At 38.9% G+C, this 15,000-nt stretch overlaps 1 protein-coding gene and 1 long non-coding RNA gene across 3 annotated transcripts in view; both read left to right on the forward strand.

Annotated features, from left to right (window-relative positions):
• Positions 1–5,905, forward strand: part of LOC138050467 (uncharacterized) — a 12,970-nt gene extending 7,065 nt beyond the window's left edge. Inside the window, exons 2-4 of the long non-coding RNA XR_011132621.1 lie at positions 5,107–5,204; positions 5,507–5,638; positions 5,763–5,905. This is a non-coding gene — a long non-coding RNA (uncharacterized lncRNA). The remainder of the gene's footprint in view (positions 1–5,106; positions 5,205–5,506; positions 5,639–5,762) is intronic.
• A 4,201-nt stretch (positions 5,906–10,106) lies between these two features.
• Positions 10,107–15,000, forward strand: part of LOC138051990 (von Willebrand factor A domain-containing protein 7-like) — a 38,576-nt gene continuing 33,682 nt past the window's right edge. For both annotated transcript variants that reach the window (XM_068898339.1, XM_068898338.1), the window contains exon 1: positions 10,107–11,266. In XM_068898339.1, the coding sequence (XP_068754440.1) occupies positions 10,407–11,266 (860 nt within the window). In that variant the 5' untranslated portion in view covers positions 10,107–10,406. The remainder of the gene's footprint in view (positions 11,267–15,000) is intronic.

Below are 15,000 nucleotides of genomic sequence, written 5' to 3' on the forward strand. Positions count from 1 at the left end.
CGAGGTCACGTGATCTGCTTTTAAATACTGAGACTTTCTTACGAAAACTCGTATTTTCTCTGAAAGTGTTTAAACTGCTCACACTAAAGAAAACACTTCCTAACTAGTTTCGTTGTCTTACAATCATTGACAGGTGTTACATGTGAAGCAAACCTAGTCAGAAGAACAGCATTTAGTTGTGAAGGCCAAGGTCATAACGAAAATTGCCTTGTCGTGCGTAAAAAATAAAAGCTTATAGTTTCCTGTGTTGAATTGTTAGGTGATGATATCATGACGACAAATATAACCAATACCAATGTAATTTGGAACATTTTGAATTAATATAATAGACCAGAATGGCTATCTTGTAAGTCTAGCCTCGCTTTCATGCATAATGGCTCCTTAAATGGCCTAGACCTAATTTCTGTCAAGGGCTCCATATCAAAATCTCTTTAGGTTGCCATAAACAACCTCTGAGCAAAATTTGATGCTTTCTTCAAAAAGTGCAGCATTTTTCACATATCCGCCAGACTATAAGACGAGTAAACGAAGACGAAGTTCGTATGTGAAATCAAGAGAAAATGAGGGGACAGAGAGGGAGGCTCCCGGTCCAGCCCTTGGGATATGTCATGTCCACGAAAGTTTTTTTTAAACGAGCGGAGGTCTTCCGAGACGTCCGCATGCAGGCCAAACTCGGTCCGATGTTTGAATGAAAATAAATATTCATCAGCATTCCACGTGCGCCATCATTTTTTCTTTTCACTAAGAATCTGAGAGCGAGGCAAGACTGCATGCAGACGTCTCGGAAGACAGACTTCCGCTAGAACAAAGACTTCCGCTCGTCTAAAAATAACTTTCGTGGACATAACATATCCCGGCCAACGCCCTGAGCCTCCCTCTCTGTCCCCTCATTTTCTCTTGGTGAAATCAATAATGACGAGTGAAATAGGGGTACGATCTTATAATTTTGTCATTATCTTATCGGTTATTGTTATTCTTTTCGCACTATATTCTACTATGCAAGTTCTGTTCTGACAGCGTATTTATACGTAAGCAATTACTCTAGCGATTGGTTCAACATATGCATTGGTTGACTTCCATTGCCAAGAATTTTAAACAGGACCAGTGTATTGTCTTGATCGACCACGACAAATAATTTTTCCCGTTAACGGCATTGCAGTTTACAGGAAAGGAAAGGAACTTTATTTTAGTGTCTAGTCTTCTAGCGCCAGAGCACTAATTGGGGACATTAACAAATTAACGCAAATCAAATCAGATGTTGCATGGAGTACTGGTAATCAGAGATTCGAAACAAACAAACTATTTTTTAAATGACATTGCATTATGGTTTATTTATGATGTTACTACCGTGAACACTAGAAATATTTATGAAATGTTATTGTGCTTCAAGTAAAAGGCCAATCACGCGCGGAAAACTAAACCGCAACGGTAGTTAGGACAATGTGCGAGCCAGCGAGCCAAGGCTGCGGGTCATACGAGCCAACATAGCGAGCCATGCGCGTCAACGTGCGGTTTTCTTATTTGCATTACAATGTAATCTAGCATGTATGTGAGGCAATTTCGGGCTATTTTGTAATTTTAACCCGAAATTGTCTCGCATCCACGTTAGATTACATTGTAATGCAAATGAGAAAAACTAACGGTGAAAAGGGCTATTATTGAAAGCTAACCGTTTTAAAATGGGTGCTTAGACTTAATAACTGAAATGGGTGCTTTGACTTAAATGCGAAATTCGCATGGCTCGCTGGCTCGCAGATTGTCCAGCCCTGCAACGGTTACCACTAACTGTATAGGTATCCATCCCCGCCAAAATTCAAACTTCTTGTTGTTAAATCAAAACCTACAGTGCAAGCATTCTATCTTGCAATTTAAACTCGCAATCATTTAATTCAAACATTCAAGTCGACAATTCAAACATTCAATTCGTCAACTCAAACATTCAATTCGTCAACCAAACATTCAATTTGGCAATTTAGCGGCTTAAATAGTAACTCTAACATTCGATCGGTGCCTCCAAGATCCAATTCCGACATTCTCTAATCTTGACATTCGATCAGTACTTCGGGCATTGAAACATTCAACATTTAATTCTTGGTTTGCATCCACGTGATGAGACGGCCATGTTGGTGTACAAAACAATAGAAAATGGCCCCACAAGTTTAGCATAACAATAGAGTCAAATTCCCAAAAGACATTTTACTGCATTGTTCTCTACACCAACATGGCCGTCGTGACGTCAGATGCAAAACATCAATTAGGACATTCGGCAATCTGGGTACGAGAAAGTTTCTCAGGCCTCTCTCGGTCTATTTGGAGAAAAGGGCGCGAACAATTTGGCGTCGCTGGTAAATCTTTCATTCGGTAAGTGAGAAACTAATACGTTCTTTTTTCGTTTTTATACTTCACGTGGATGCTAAAATTCCTGATATAAGTTCAATCTGCGTTGTTTTTATCGAGGCAGCGTATTTTGAATCGGTCAGAAGTACGAACACTTTGCATTAAAAAGGAAAAAGGGAATGACCTTTTTTGAAGTGTCTAGTCGTTCTAGCACTGGAGCACTAATTGGGGACACTGTAAACCACAGAAAACCGCAGTTTCTTAGCAATGGATATCTGCTGGACATTGAAACTTGGTCAAAGAAAAGTAAATTTATCCGTGTGGCCATCGCTGGAGTTTGAGCGTGACTAATGCCAGAGAAGTCTTATTTAATGGGCGAGATGTGAGGTAAGCTAGAAATTACTATCCAGCCTTTTTTTTTTATGTACGAGTGACAACCAGGGAAGTTGAGAAGTCGCTTAAATCGCATTCAGTCAGGCAAGAAAGTCTCAAGAACAAAAAAGTACCGCTTTTTTATTGACAACTTTTGCGTATAAATATCTTTTGAGTTTGTTATATAGACTCCCATACAAATCCTTATAATATTTTTCACCCGAGTCTGGGCTTCCTGTGGTTTTAGGAAGATTACGACAGCCTCTCAAACCACAACTTTCCAAAACAGTTTTAAAAAGCTTGAAAAGACAAAAGAAAATAAACATGAAGAGTTAACTTACTTTATGTCGTTCATTCATTAATATTTTTTTGCTTCTTTGCTCTTTTGTCATCAAACTAACTCAAACAACAAAAGAAAAATTGTCCAGAACAGTGTGGTCGCTGACGTGACGCTTTAAAGTCACGTCTCGCGCGTAACGCGAACTAGAGTCTCCTTAGTTTGCAGTGTCCCCAATTAATGCTCTAGCACTATAGACACTTTAAAAAAGGTCATTCACTTTTTCCTTTTTAATGCAAAGTGTTTGTACTTCTAACCGATTCAAAATACGCTGCCTCAATAAAAATAAAGCAGATTGAATTTATATCAGAAACTTTAACATCCACATTAAGTATGAAAATAAAAAAAGAACGTATAATTTTCTCACTTACCCGATGGAAGATTTACCAGCGACGCCAAACTGATCGCGCCCTTTTCACCAAATAGACCGACAGAGGCCTGAGACACTTTCTCGCACCCAGACTCGACGAATGCTGAGATTGCAGAATACGCTAATTGAATGTTGAATGATTCAATGCCTGAAGTACTGATCGAATGTCAAGATTAGCGAATGTCGGAATTGGATCTTAAAGCCACTGATCGAATGTTAGAGTTAATATTTAAGCCGGTTAGTTGCCAAATTGAATGTTTGGTTGACTAATTGAATGTTTGAATTGTTGAATTGAATGCTTGAATTGACGAATTGAATGTTTCGATTGACCAATTGAATGTTAGACCAATTTCGATGTGTTAAAATTCAGTCCTAAACAAAAGGCATCATCTCGAGGCTCTGGGGAATAAATAAAAGGAATTGTATGAGTTAATTGCCCAGAGCCGCGAGATGATGTCTTTTGTTTGGGACTGAATTTTTTAGCCCACAATAGCCCACTTTCGATATATTAAAATATATTGAAAGTGGGCTATTGACAAATTGAATGTTTGAGTTTAATGATTGTGTGTTTAAATTGCAAGATAGAATGCTTGACCTGAAGGTTTGGATTCGAAAACAAGAAGTTTGAATTTTGGCGGGGATGGATACCCATACCAATCATAGACCAATTTCGACATACTAAAATTCAGTTCAAACAAAAGGCATCATCTCGAGGCTCTGGGGAATAGACTCATACAAATCCTTTTTCCCCGGAGTCTTGAGATGATGGTCTGTTAGTTTGTGGTTTCATGTGGCTTCTGATTGTTTTCTACACGACAGGAAATTCAAAATCAAATCAAGGTGATTCAGCGAACTAATAATTTTGTCATTTTTAAGCTGATTATGGCGACGTGGCGACACCGGAGCCCCGTTCCTTTTCGTCGTTGAAATTCAAATGTTTATGGTTCGAATATTTTTAAACAACAAAATCGCTGAAATCAAAGATAGCACAAATAAACATCTGTGTGCTGAGTCAGAAGCCCATAACCCAGAAGTGTCGATCTCTCTCATTTGGCCTTGCTATTGGTTGTTATCTAAATTTAGAATACGGGTGCCAAATTCTGGCCAATCAGATTGGGCTTGATGACTACAACGCCTCTGATTGGTCTGTAACCAAGTATTCTCATGATTGGATTGCTCATTCCTAATGCAAAATTACGGATACTACAAGGAATACAATAGCGTCACGTTTTTGGCTGCAAAAATCGAGCAGTAGCCGTGCTAAAAATAGATGGTTTTCCATCACTTGATGAGACGGCCATGTTGGTGCTCAAAACCGTCAATAGAAAATTATGGCTCATGTTTTGCATTATAATAGACTCAAGACCTTTTTCTTTATTGTTCTGTTCACCAACATGCCCGCTGTGACGTCAGGTGAAAACCATCTATAGATGATACTGAAGACTAATGGGCCGCATTCCATCGCAGTTAAAGCCTTCTGGTTTTCAATTTTCAAAAAAAAAAATAAAGGTGTCGTTCATCTGACCAATCACGACAGGCGAAAAAAGCGCCGTGAACGAGTCACAATAAATTCCATGCTTTTTCGCGAGGGAGTATGTTACCCCTTTCTTACGTTTGAGTAATGATGAGACCAGTATAGTTAAAATGTTTTTTTTTATTAATGAACAATAAAATTATAATTTCCTTACAGCTTTCCAAATATTAACATGAAGGTTGTGACAGTTTTATTAGCAATCTTGGTGACTTGCTCGGCAATGAGCTTAGAAGACACAATGGAATTAGATTCCAGTGAGTACCTGGATGCTTGTTTTATCTTACAAATAATTTATTTCCTCTATCAAATGGACACTGCAGCAGAGTCCATCAAAGTTAAAGCGCAAAATTGCAATTTTTGCAGTTGCGTACAAACCTGGACGTAAGTGTCAGAGTTTACTGATTCCTTACTGAATTCCTTTTCACTTCTCTTGGGGAAGGTAACATACATTCCATACAAAGACATTAAGACAGTTAAGACATTTGTCTTTTCTTTTAAAAATCTTTCAAAATGACGTAATTATCTAACTAGTCAAATTTATTGTGTTTGTCCACAGCTATTCGCCGGCAACGTGCCCCTTGCTATGAACGAAAAAGTATAACTTGCATTAGGGCGCAGAATAATCCTGGAAGATGTGCATTGAGTTATACTAGGAGAACGTGTCGCTGCAGTTGCCGGTACTAAACTGGTGATGTATCACACATTACGTTTCCTTGGTTAAGCAATTACTGCGCCTTTTATTAAATCTCTAGAATTTCTGTTGAAAAACTAGTTTGCGTAAGCTCTAACATATGTATTTTTTCCGTTCTCAGCTGACAGAAATCATGTGTGGCCTCAATGGATGAAACAGCTTTGCCGTTAGCAACGTGATGGCGGTTGCTTACCATTCTTTGAATTTTAGAAATTCATTTATTAGTGGCTTTACTCGCTACAAAATAAAAGGAAACGAAGTCTCTATTGTTGTGATAACAATTCTTTCATTATTACATGTGATAATTGAAATAGTTGGTTTCGAACCATTTCCAATAGTAACCTTGCCTTGAAAAAGGGACTTAAATGGCTCCAACGGAGGAATATGAACTTCTCTTACAAATTAAACATTACCTCACCAATCACCTTCCCCTCAGTTCAGAAGGAACTGTTCCTGTTTTCGTTGCTTCGACTGGGTAAAACTTTGAGCAACGATTCCAGAGATGGCTGTCCAATTTCGACGCTTGCATGCATTTGTATGTCCATCCCATGGCAAACGCCTTTCATCTTTCAGGTGTTTATGTTGCTGGTAAATCCGTTTTCAGGTTGAATCCGTTTTAACCTAGGTTAAATTGGTGATCCTCATTTTACCTGCGTTGAATACGCACTCTACCTAATCAACCCCCTATAAAAGGATTGAAAACATTCTTACCTTCCCTTCAAGCTCTGTCTTACTCACCTCAACTCATCTTTTAATGTTTCGCTTCATCGGTTTTTGTATTCATACACCTACCCATTCAGTCTCAACATTACAACATTGTAAGGGAACAAAGAAATGTACTATGCACTTACCGGTTCTCGAACTCGGTGCCTCCAGATCCATAGCCCTTTTTCTTCACCACCATATTACAGCGACGAACATTCTCAACCGAACACAGTTCTTTTAACGAGATGCTTCCGTGAAGCATACACTGGGTGCCTGTGGTACGTGCTACAGAAAATCAGAAGGCACTGAATTGTGTGGTATTAAACTACAGCATTCCAGTCTCTGAAGAATAACAAATAGCAGAGAAACGAGAAACGTTGGCTCCTGGGCTCCCAGTTTGTAATACCAAAGTTCACTGAACTTAATATCCGACGGGGTTAGTATCTGGATGGGAGACCAAACCAATATACCCCTCATAAAACAGAAGCATCGGACCGAAAATACTATTAACGCTAACAAATGTGAACTCAGCAAGGTACAGATTTTGTTAGCTTGCTTTCTGCAAAACAAGAACATCATTCTAAAAGCTTATTCTACGCAAAAAGTAGGTTCTGAAGGTAATTTTGAGAGTGGAAATCAAGGTTACGCGGCAGACGGCAAATACAAACTCACGATTTAATTCAGTTAACACACCAGAAAGACGCTAACCTCATTTTGACAAGAAAATGCGTTACTATTGCCATAAAAACTATCCAGTTAAGCTTGCATATCATAAAACATGATGAATTCATAAAGGCCACCTTTTCCAGCGAACAATTTTTTGAAACAAACAACATATTTGCTTTTAGAGGCAAAAACCCCTTCTATTTCATGACGTGCGTGAAAAGAAGAAACTCAATCGTGTCAAATATGCGCAATATTGCAACAAACTAAATTTCAGGATCAAAACGTTCACATGAAGAACCTTTTCCTTGAATAATGAAGCACAAAATACACGACAAGTTTTCTTTCAAATAATTCTTGGCTGTCACATTTCCAATGATTCTTTTTACCTGAAGACTGTGCAGAGATGATCACAGATCCACATAAGGTGTTCGATTCGTTCTCTGTATTTGTTGAACCCATAAGTTACCAGAGAATTTTCCGTTTGGTTTCAGTGTTCTACATAACAGCAAACTTGCTAAAATATTATTTTAGAAATACAGCTCACTTTGATTTCGGCTCGACGGGCGATAGATTGTTGTCGAAGTCCATTACTCGTCGCTTTTGAGATTCCAGGTGTTGGTTTTTCACCGCCTGCCTAGTTTATCCAACAGCCTTTCCATTATTGAGCTCCATAGGGGTATATTTTGTTTAAGGATCCACTAAAACGCCACTCGCGTTACATGACTTTCGACGTCATTGCAGGCTTAGTTAATGATTCTACTATGTCCACCAGAGAAATCTACGCATTTCCACTACCCTCTCGATCCTAAGAAAATACGCGCAGAAGGCTCTATGCACAAAGACACCACTTATCAGGGGAGTGACAGACAAGACTTTTACCGACACGGAAAAAAAAAACAAATAAAATAAATAAAACGAACAAATCCCACCCACTTTCCGACTGGGATTGCCATACTGGCAACCCAGTAATTATTTACTGCTGTATAATAAGTCAATTGATATCCATGTATAATACTTAACCAAAACAAATCCTAACCTGACCCTAATTTTTCTCTAGGCTTAATTTAAACTCCGAAAAACGTTTCTTCAATTCATCTGAGTGCGTATTCAACCTACAATCGGCGACAAAATTAGTTGAGACACTTGCCAACAGAGCACACTGGCAACGACACATTCATTGTTTGCAAAGAAAACTTGTCTAGAAAGTACGTTTCCGGGATACTCCTCCCTCCCCCACCCTAATCAATGTTGTACCGCTGTCGACAAGGCTCGTAGAAAACAGAAAAACACAACATTTTCCCGGGGGTGCGGGGGAGGGGTCCATTTGCGCCGCCGAGCTTGAAATCGACTCTAAAGGATAAGAGTGTCTCAACAATTTTGACGCCGATTGTAGGTAAAATTAGGATCACTAATTTAACCTAGGTTAAAACGGATTCAACCTGAGAATGGATTTTACCAGCAACATTTATACTCATCTCGCATTTATGCAAACGGGAGAAATTCCCCCAAGCCGGCCACATTTGGTGCAAAGAACCAGGACTTGAAATTTAAATTTTCTTGCTCTTTTTTACCGTATAAACGACAACAAAAGCAAATGAATGAACTGTTGAGCTAAGGTTACGTCAACTCCAAAACTTCGTTACTTTTTATGGGAAGTCGGGGTGGCTTAGCGGTTATCAACTCACCTTTGCGACTAGTCTTCAGTTGTGGCCACGGCGTTTGTGGGCTGAGTTTTAGCGATCCGGTTTAATCTGATTCAACCTGAGAACGGATTTTACCGGCAACACGTGTTCCTGAATTGGTTGGTGATCCACTCGTTCCGGTGATGTAGCTTCATTAGGTGGTCCTAATTCTGGTTCTGAATTACCCTCAATATCAGAAATTAACGTGTTGAAAGTTTCTTTGGTATTCCACTCCCTGAGAAGACTGCAGGACAACCTGGTTACCATGACGACCTGTAACTTTATATGGCTTTCTTTCATAAGATGGGGATAACTTGTCCTCCATGTTGCCACTGTGTTGCTACAGCAGGCTCTGCGAACGTAGATGCAGACTCTATCGAGAAAGCATCATTCAGATCATACGTGGCACCTTAACCCTGAGCTATTTGAATAGGCTTTGCCAGACATTCCCTCATTAAGAATTGATTTGGTTACCACAGCTCTCAATGCTCAGCAATCCACGTTTGCCTCATGGCGACCGGATCCTAGGTCTGCTTTTTTCGATGCATTTACTAGGTCACAGGCAAATTAATATTATTATACACTCCCTCCTATCGAGGATTGCAGGCCGCTCTCTGGCTGTTCTTAAGACTGTAAAGGGCCTCGACTAGTTAACACCACGGGATAGGTGAATGCCTTAACAAGGTCACGCTAGGTGAACTTGCGATAAATGTGACTATAAGAGAGTTTCACTCACGTGATCAGTAACCTTATTTTTTCACCGAAACAAAAGAAAGTGTCTGCACAATAACAGAGCTCAATTCCCGGAGGATTAATTGGCTATACCAACATGGCCGCCGTACCATTGTATAGGAACACCAACATGGCCACCGTGACGTCACGTGACAACACTCTATAACAAAGACCACAGTGTATCGTACAATGGAATTCGAACGGTTCAAGATGGCGAACATGCGCCACGTGGTACTAATGCGAATGCCTACACGAGGTCATTCTAGGTGACTTTTCCATAAACATGACTTTTACATAGAACACGTCACCTTTGAAATTTATCGTACAACGGAACTCGTACGGTTAAAGCTGGCGAACAGGCGCCACGTGGTGGTGCTAAAGCGATCGAATGCTTACACGAGGTTGTTCTAGGTGAATTTTCTATAAACGTTACTATTACATATTTCTCTTCACCTTTCATACATAATACATATTTTACTAATTACTGTGTTTATAACTGGATTGGTACGCATAGCGTATAGCGTCTTGAGTACATCACAAGACAAATAAAAGAAAGATGAAATAGCAACAGGTGCATGGCGTTATATCTTAAATAAGAAGGCAATGGAAAAAAAACGGAGGAAAACAAACAAATGAAAGCAACGTGTGAGATGGACTGACGCTTTTAACGCAGCTAAAATTCAAATAACAATAACAAAAGATCCGAAAAAAGTAAGAAACAGACATCCACCCGGCCATGTGTGGGATTGATAAGTAACTAATCTCTTCTTTGATTATGCTCAATCATCTTGCGTTTTTGTACCTTCAAGTACATTACTATTCTAAAAACTAATTTGAAGCCTTAACCGTGGATCTTATGAATATTGAAATATCTTCCAGTGTTGAGCAAAGGAAGACGAACTTGTTCACAAAGCATCTGCTTGGCACCTTCTGACATTAACGCTGTTATCGTCCTGCTTTGTCAAAGAATTTAGCGATATATGGCTGTTTTTCGTGGCTTTGTGTTTTTTTTGTCGATTGCTTGCCGTCTTACGGAAGCCTTTTTGCCGTCTGTGCAGTTGGTGCTTGAAGAGGAAGCTGCCTTTACAACACGCGATCATGCAATCATAACAAAAATTGGACTGTTGCAGAGTATGGTGGAGTTTTTCAAGGAAAATTCCAAATACACGTTCATACTCAAACGTGCCTCAAACAGTAATGGCAATTTGTCAAATATATTGATCTCAGCCGATAATCCCGACCAAGTTGACAGAATTTTCAGAAGTATACCATCTATTATGCCCTTGCAGAATGCTATAAAAGAAATACTGGATTTGAATGCTGAAGTGGATTCAAGACCTATGAGGAACATATCTGCCGCTCATTACAGCGGGAAACGATTTCTTGAAGCATCAAGGCGGCTTCTGCAGTTACGATCCGCTGCAATATCAACTATATTAAGAGGAAACAAATATGAACACTCTCGGAAACTTGTTGGGCAATATTTGCACACTCTACAAGACTTTTACAGTCATTCAAATTGGATTGAGCTAGGAAATCGAGTGGCAGCATTCGACGGACTCTTAAATAAAGGACTTTCGATTCCTTTATATCTCATAGCAAAACCTAACGAAACTACTTGCAATCGATGTCCCTTGGGTAAGGAAAGGAAGAATAACTGTAACAATACTTTGACAACAGAAAAACTAACCAGTGGATACCATCAAGGACAACACATTTCAAAGCAAGTGAACATCACAAAATGCATTCATGGCGGAATTTCAGACAGCAATGGTGATGAAAGAATAGGGAACGGAATAAATAAAGACTCCACCTCAAGACAATGGTCGCCTCACTATAAGTAAGTCAAAGCAGTTGATATTTTTGTGACTCCTTAACTTCTTTAAAGTGAAAGGAAAGTTCTTTCCAGATGAAACACGCTGGCACCTAACATAATCTGATTCTCTCCTTTGACTCTGCTCTTCCCTTTGTAAACACAGCGCCTCTGCAGGTGATATTGAACTCAATAGCCAATATTGTGAGTAGAACGGTGAAAAAAGATGATCTATTCTTACAATTTATTTAATAATCGGAGTTTTATGCGATGGTAGCATATCTCATTTGCAATTTAACGTACTTAAACGTGCTTGAACTAATGAGTAAAAATGAAAATTGTGGAAGAGTTAGCTTTTGGTATGTGATGATCCGATGAACGTGAATTGAATGAAAAGTAAGACCAAACTGAGAATCATTAATAATTGAGGAAGTAAACGCGTTATGAATTTTAAATAACATTGCGTGTGTTTAGCCGAATTCGTCCACAACAGATGTAAATGGAAATCAAATCATTCAAAGACTGGGGATGAGATGGATGAGAACTAAGATAAAGGGTTTTAGAACATACATTTGCGTTTCCTGTGCATGTCATTTCACGATTAAAGGAGAGTTAAAAAACAGTCATTTTGGACCATGGGATTTTTCTTTAAAAAAAAAGTTTACCCCAAGGTTATCCAAAAGCATATTCTTTTTGTTTGGAGGTACTATTCGAGTCCTTTAACGAATTTTTTGAAAATGTTAAATATGAGTCTTGGAATATGCAATCAACCAGGACACCAACTCACGTTTTTTAAATCGATGTAAATTTTATCTGTGCGGTGAAACGATTACCAATTCAAATCACCGTTCTTAAAACCTCAACATCATTTGGGATACAAAACAGTCGAGGAAAAATGACTACTAGACACTGTAGGCAACGTTATTAGAGAAACATCCAAGGGCGCAGAACCACGCGTCTTTCATTTTCTCCGAGAGAAATTTTGCACACGATCGATTTAGATTTAGATTTAGATTTAGAAACCTAGTACTGTAATACTTCTGAAAAATTTACTCGTCGAAAGTTGATTTGTGAATCACAGGACTATTTTGAGATACGCAAAATATCCCTTAAATAAGATAGTATAGTTTTATACTAATTGTCTAAAACCCTGTGAGTGCTTTTTCCGGTGTACACCTTTAGCTAACTGACTTGTTACGTGGAATGCCGAAGGCATCCACGTCTTAAAACCGGGCTGGAATCTTTTTTTTGTTGGTAGTCACAAATGTGCATACCCCACGGATATTGAATTAATCTCCGACCGGGTGGACTGATTTATTTTCCCTACGGTATTTCCAAACTTCCCTGCTCCGAGGAGAACTCCAATACTTCCCAAGCCATCACGATATTTCTCTGCTAGCGCGTTAGACCACTCGGCCACCGTGACACACTTCCGTCAAACAGGTGAAAGCAAACATTTATAATAGAATCTTTCCGCCCGCCATGATTGTTTCAGTATTAAACTATTCGATAAAGTGGATAGATGCTTTTTCTTTGAGAAAGGCAAGCTTTAAAGGTAAGGAGAATTTTCTACGTTATTTCTAGATCTTGCTTCGTACTTGTGTGTTCCACTGTGAACATTATTATTTTGCATACAACGAATACTTCATTAGAAGCATTTTGCATAGAACGAATACGTACTCCAATATTTCTTGGGAACCAGTTTGTTCGCCGTTTTGACGTAGAAAGAAAATAAGAAAATAGCTTTGAACGGCCAAACAAGATAAAAAATGAAATCAAGTTTTAAAAAACGAATTAGCTATCGCCGTCACGGGGACTTCGCAGCCGTCTCCCATCCAAGTACTAACCTCATTCGGAGGAGCTTAACTTCAGCTGACACTTGGACTAGCATCAACGATCTTTATGTTAAATTCGCGCATAGATCTTGTCGAACTTTATAACACTTGAAAGAAAAAAAAACCCACTATTAAAAACCAGGTGTTATGCCGTCATTTTGTCACAGATGTATCCTTTGTTTCGTGAGTTGTCAGTAAACACGCAAGGTATAACTTGATCACAGGCGGCCGCTAAAATCGATGTCACTTCCGATTTTGCAATTTTACTTGTATGACCAAAAGTACGATAGAAAAATTGAACTCTGATGGAACGTAACAAAAATCTCCCGAAATGTTTTTCGCTGATGGCAAATTGTTTTATTCTCGATCGACACTTCCTAAAAGTTCCTTCTGCTCTCCTTAAAAACTACATATTAATATTTATTTACTTTTTCGTCAATATTTGTTTTGCATAAAGCAGGCTAGCAAAATCTGTACCTTGCTTTGTTCGCATTTTTGAGCGTTAAAATAGAATTTTTGGGCGTATGTTCCTGACAGCAAAAGTCGTAATTTTTTAACGTCCCCCATCCAGATACTAACCCCGCTGGAAAGGGAAAAAAAAACTTTAGTAACATTGGTCTTGGAAAGGTGTCAGAAGCTCAGAGTACACGCTTAAGCTTGTGGTGAAAAAGAAGTTGTAAATGATCAACATATCGGCTTTGAAGCCAAATGTTTCTCGATTTCCTGTTATTTTCTTCAATCGTTCTGGGCTTAGTATTTTACTGAACCACATGTCTTCTTAGAGGGTATATAGCAAAGATGTCTACCATGGCACCGTAATGATTTACGATACCAAACAATGTCGTGTACTATTAGAACTACATATTGTGCAAGGATTTGAATCTCCTGGAAAAAACAAAACGCCGCTCAGTTGACAGTTATGGAAAAAAACACTGTCAAGTTACTGCACTACCACACTCAATGCGTTCTTACTTTAAAAAATATCCCGTATCTCCTCAATTCTACCCCCCCCCCCCCCTCCACCTCCAGACTAAAAATCCCGTATCCCCACAATTTTTTTAACTAATTATCCCGTATCCTGATCGCTTCTCGGGCTTTTGGCTAAGATTAGTTTCTTGGCCAAGGACTACGGTCAAGTACTATTGTACAACGTACGGTACTTTTTCAGTGCCGTAAGGGGCAGGTACAGAACAGTTTCGGCTGTTTGTCTGTTCTCTCGAAAACGATGACAAGGGTTTTTTGGGTTTTTTGTTCAGCTCGAGTGTAGAATCAGGACGAACTGTTGTAGTTTCTGATAACTATTTACTACTTGTAGCTTTTGTTGAATTTTGAATCGATGATAGAGAGAGTTTTGGCGATCTCAATTCGGACTGGACTACTGGATTTAAGGATTTTTCTTAACGAGATTTCAAGTTATTGTGGAACATTTGGTACCAAGTTACTGAAATCAAGATTATGGAATTGTAAAATTAGAACTTTGGACTGGACTATACAACACGCAATTACGGAATTTTTGAGCATTGAGAGAAAATAGAGCACGGATGTTGTCTTCTTGTCTTCGCCACGGCAAATTTATACAGTTTGCAAGGAACTAAACCAGGATTACAGAACCAGACGTCGATTACAGGGCCCGGTTGTTCGAAAGCCAATTACCTTAATCCAGGATTAGCGTAAACTTTTGTTTCATGTTTTCAACTTTTTGGTCACAGTTTCCTTTGCTTATTTTTGTTTCTCAAGATTGACTTCTTCTAATGTAAAGTTTTTCTGAATATCAGCCTTGAACAGCATTTGGGAGTAGAGGATAAAACTCGTTTTAAAACCCAGTTTCTGAACAACTGGCCTAGGATGATAAGTTGTTGAACTGTGATTTGTAATAAGTTTTTCGGATGATTTAAGGCTGATCCTGTAATTTTTGGATGAAAGGAG

Source organism: Montipora capricornis, chromosome 6 (genome assembly GCF_036669925.1).
Source record: "Montipora capricornis isolate CH-2021 chromosome 6, ASM3666992v2, whole genome shotgun sequence".
NCBI classification, from domain to species: Eukaryota; Metazoa; Cnidaria; class Anthozoa; order Scleractinia; family Acroporidae; genus Montipora; species Montipora capricornis.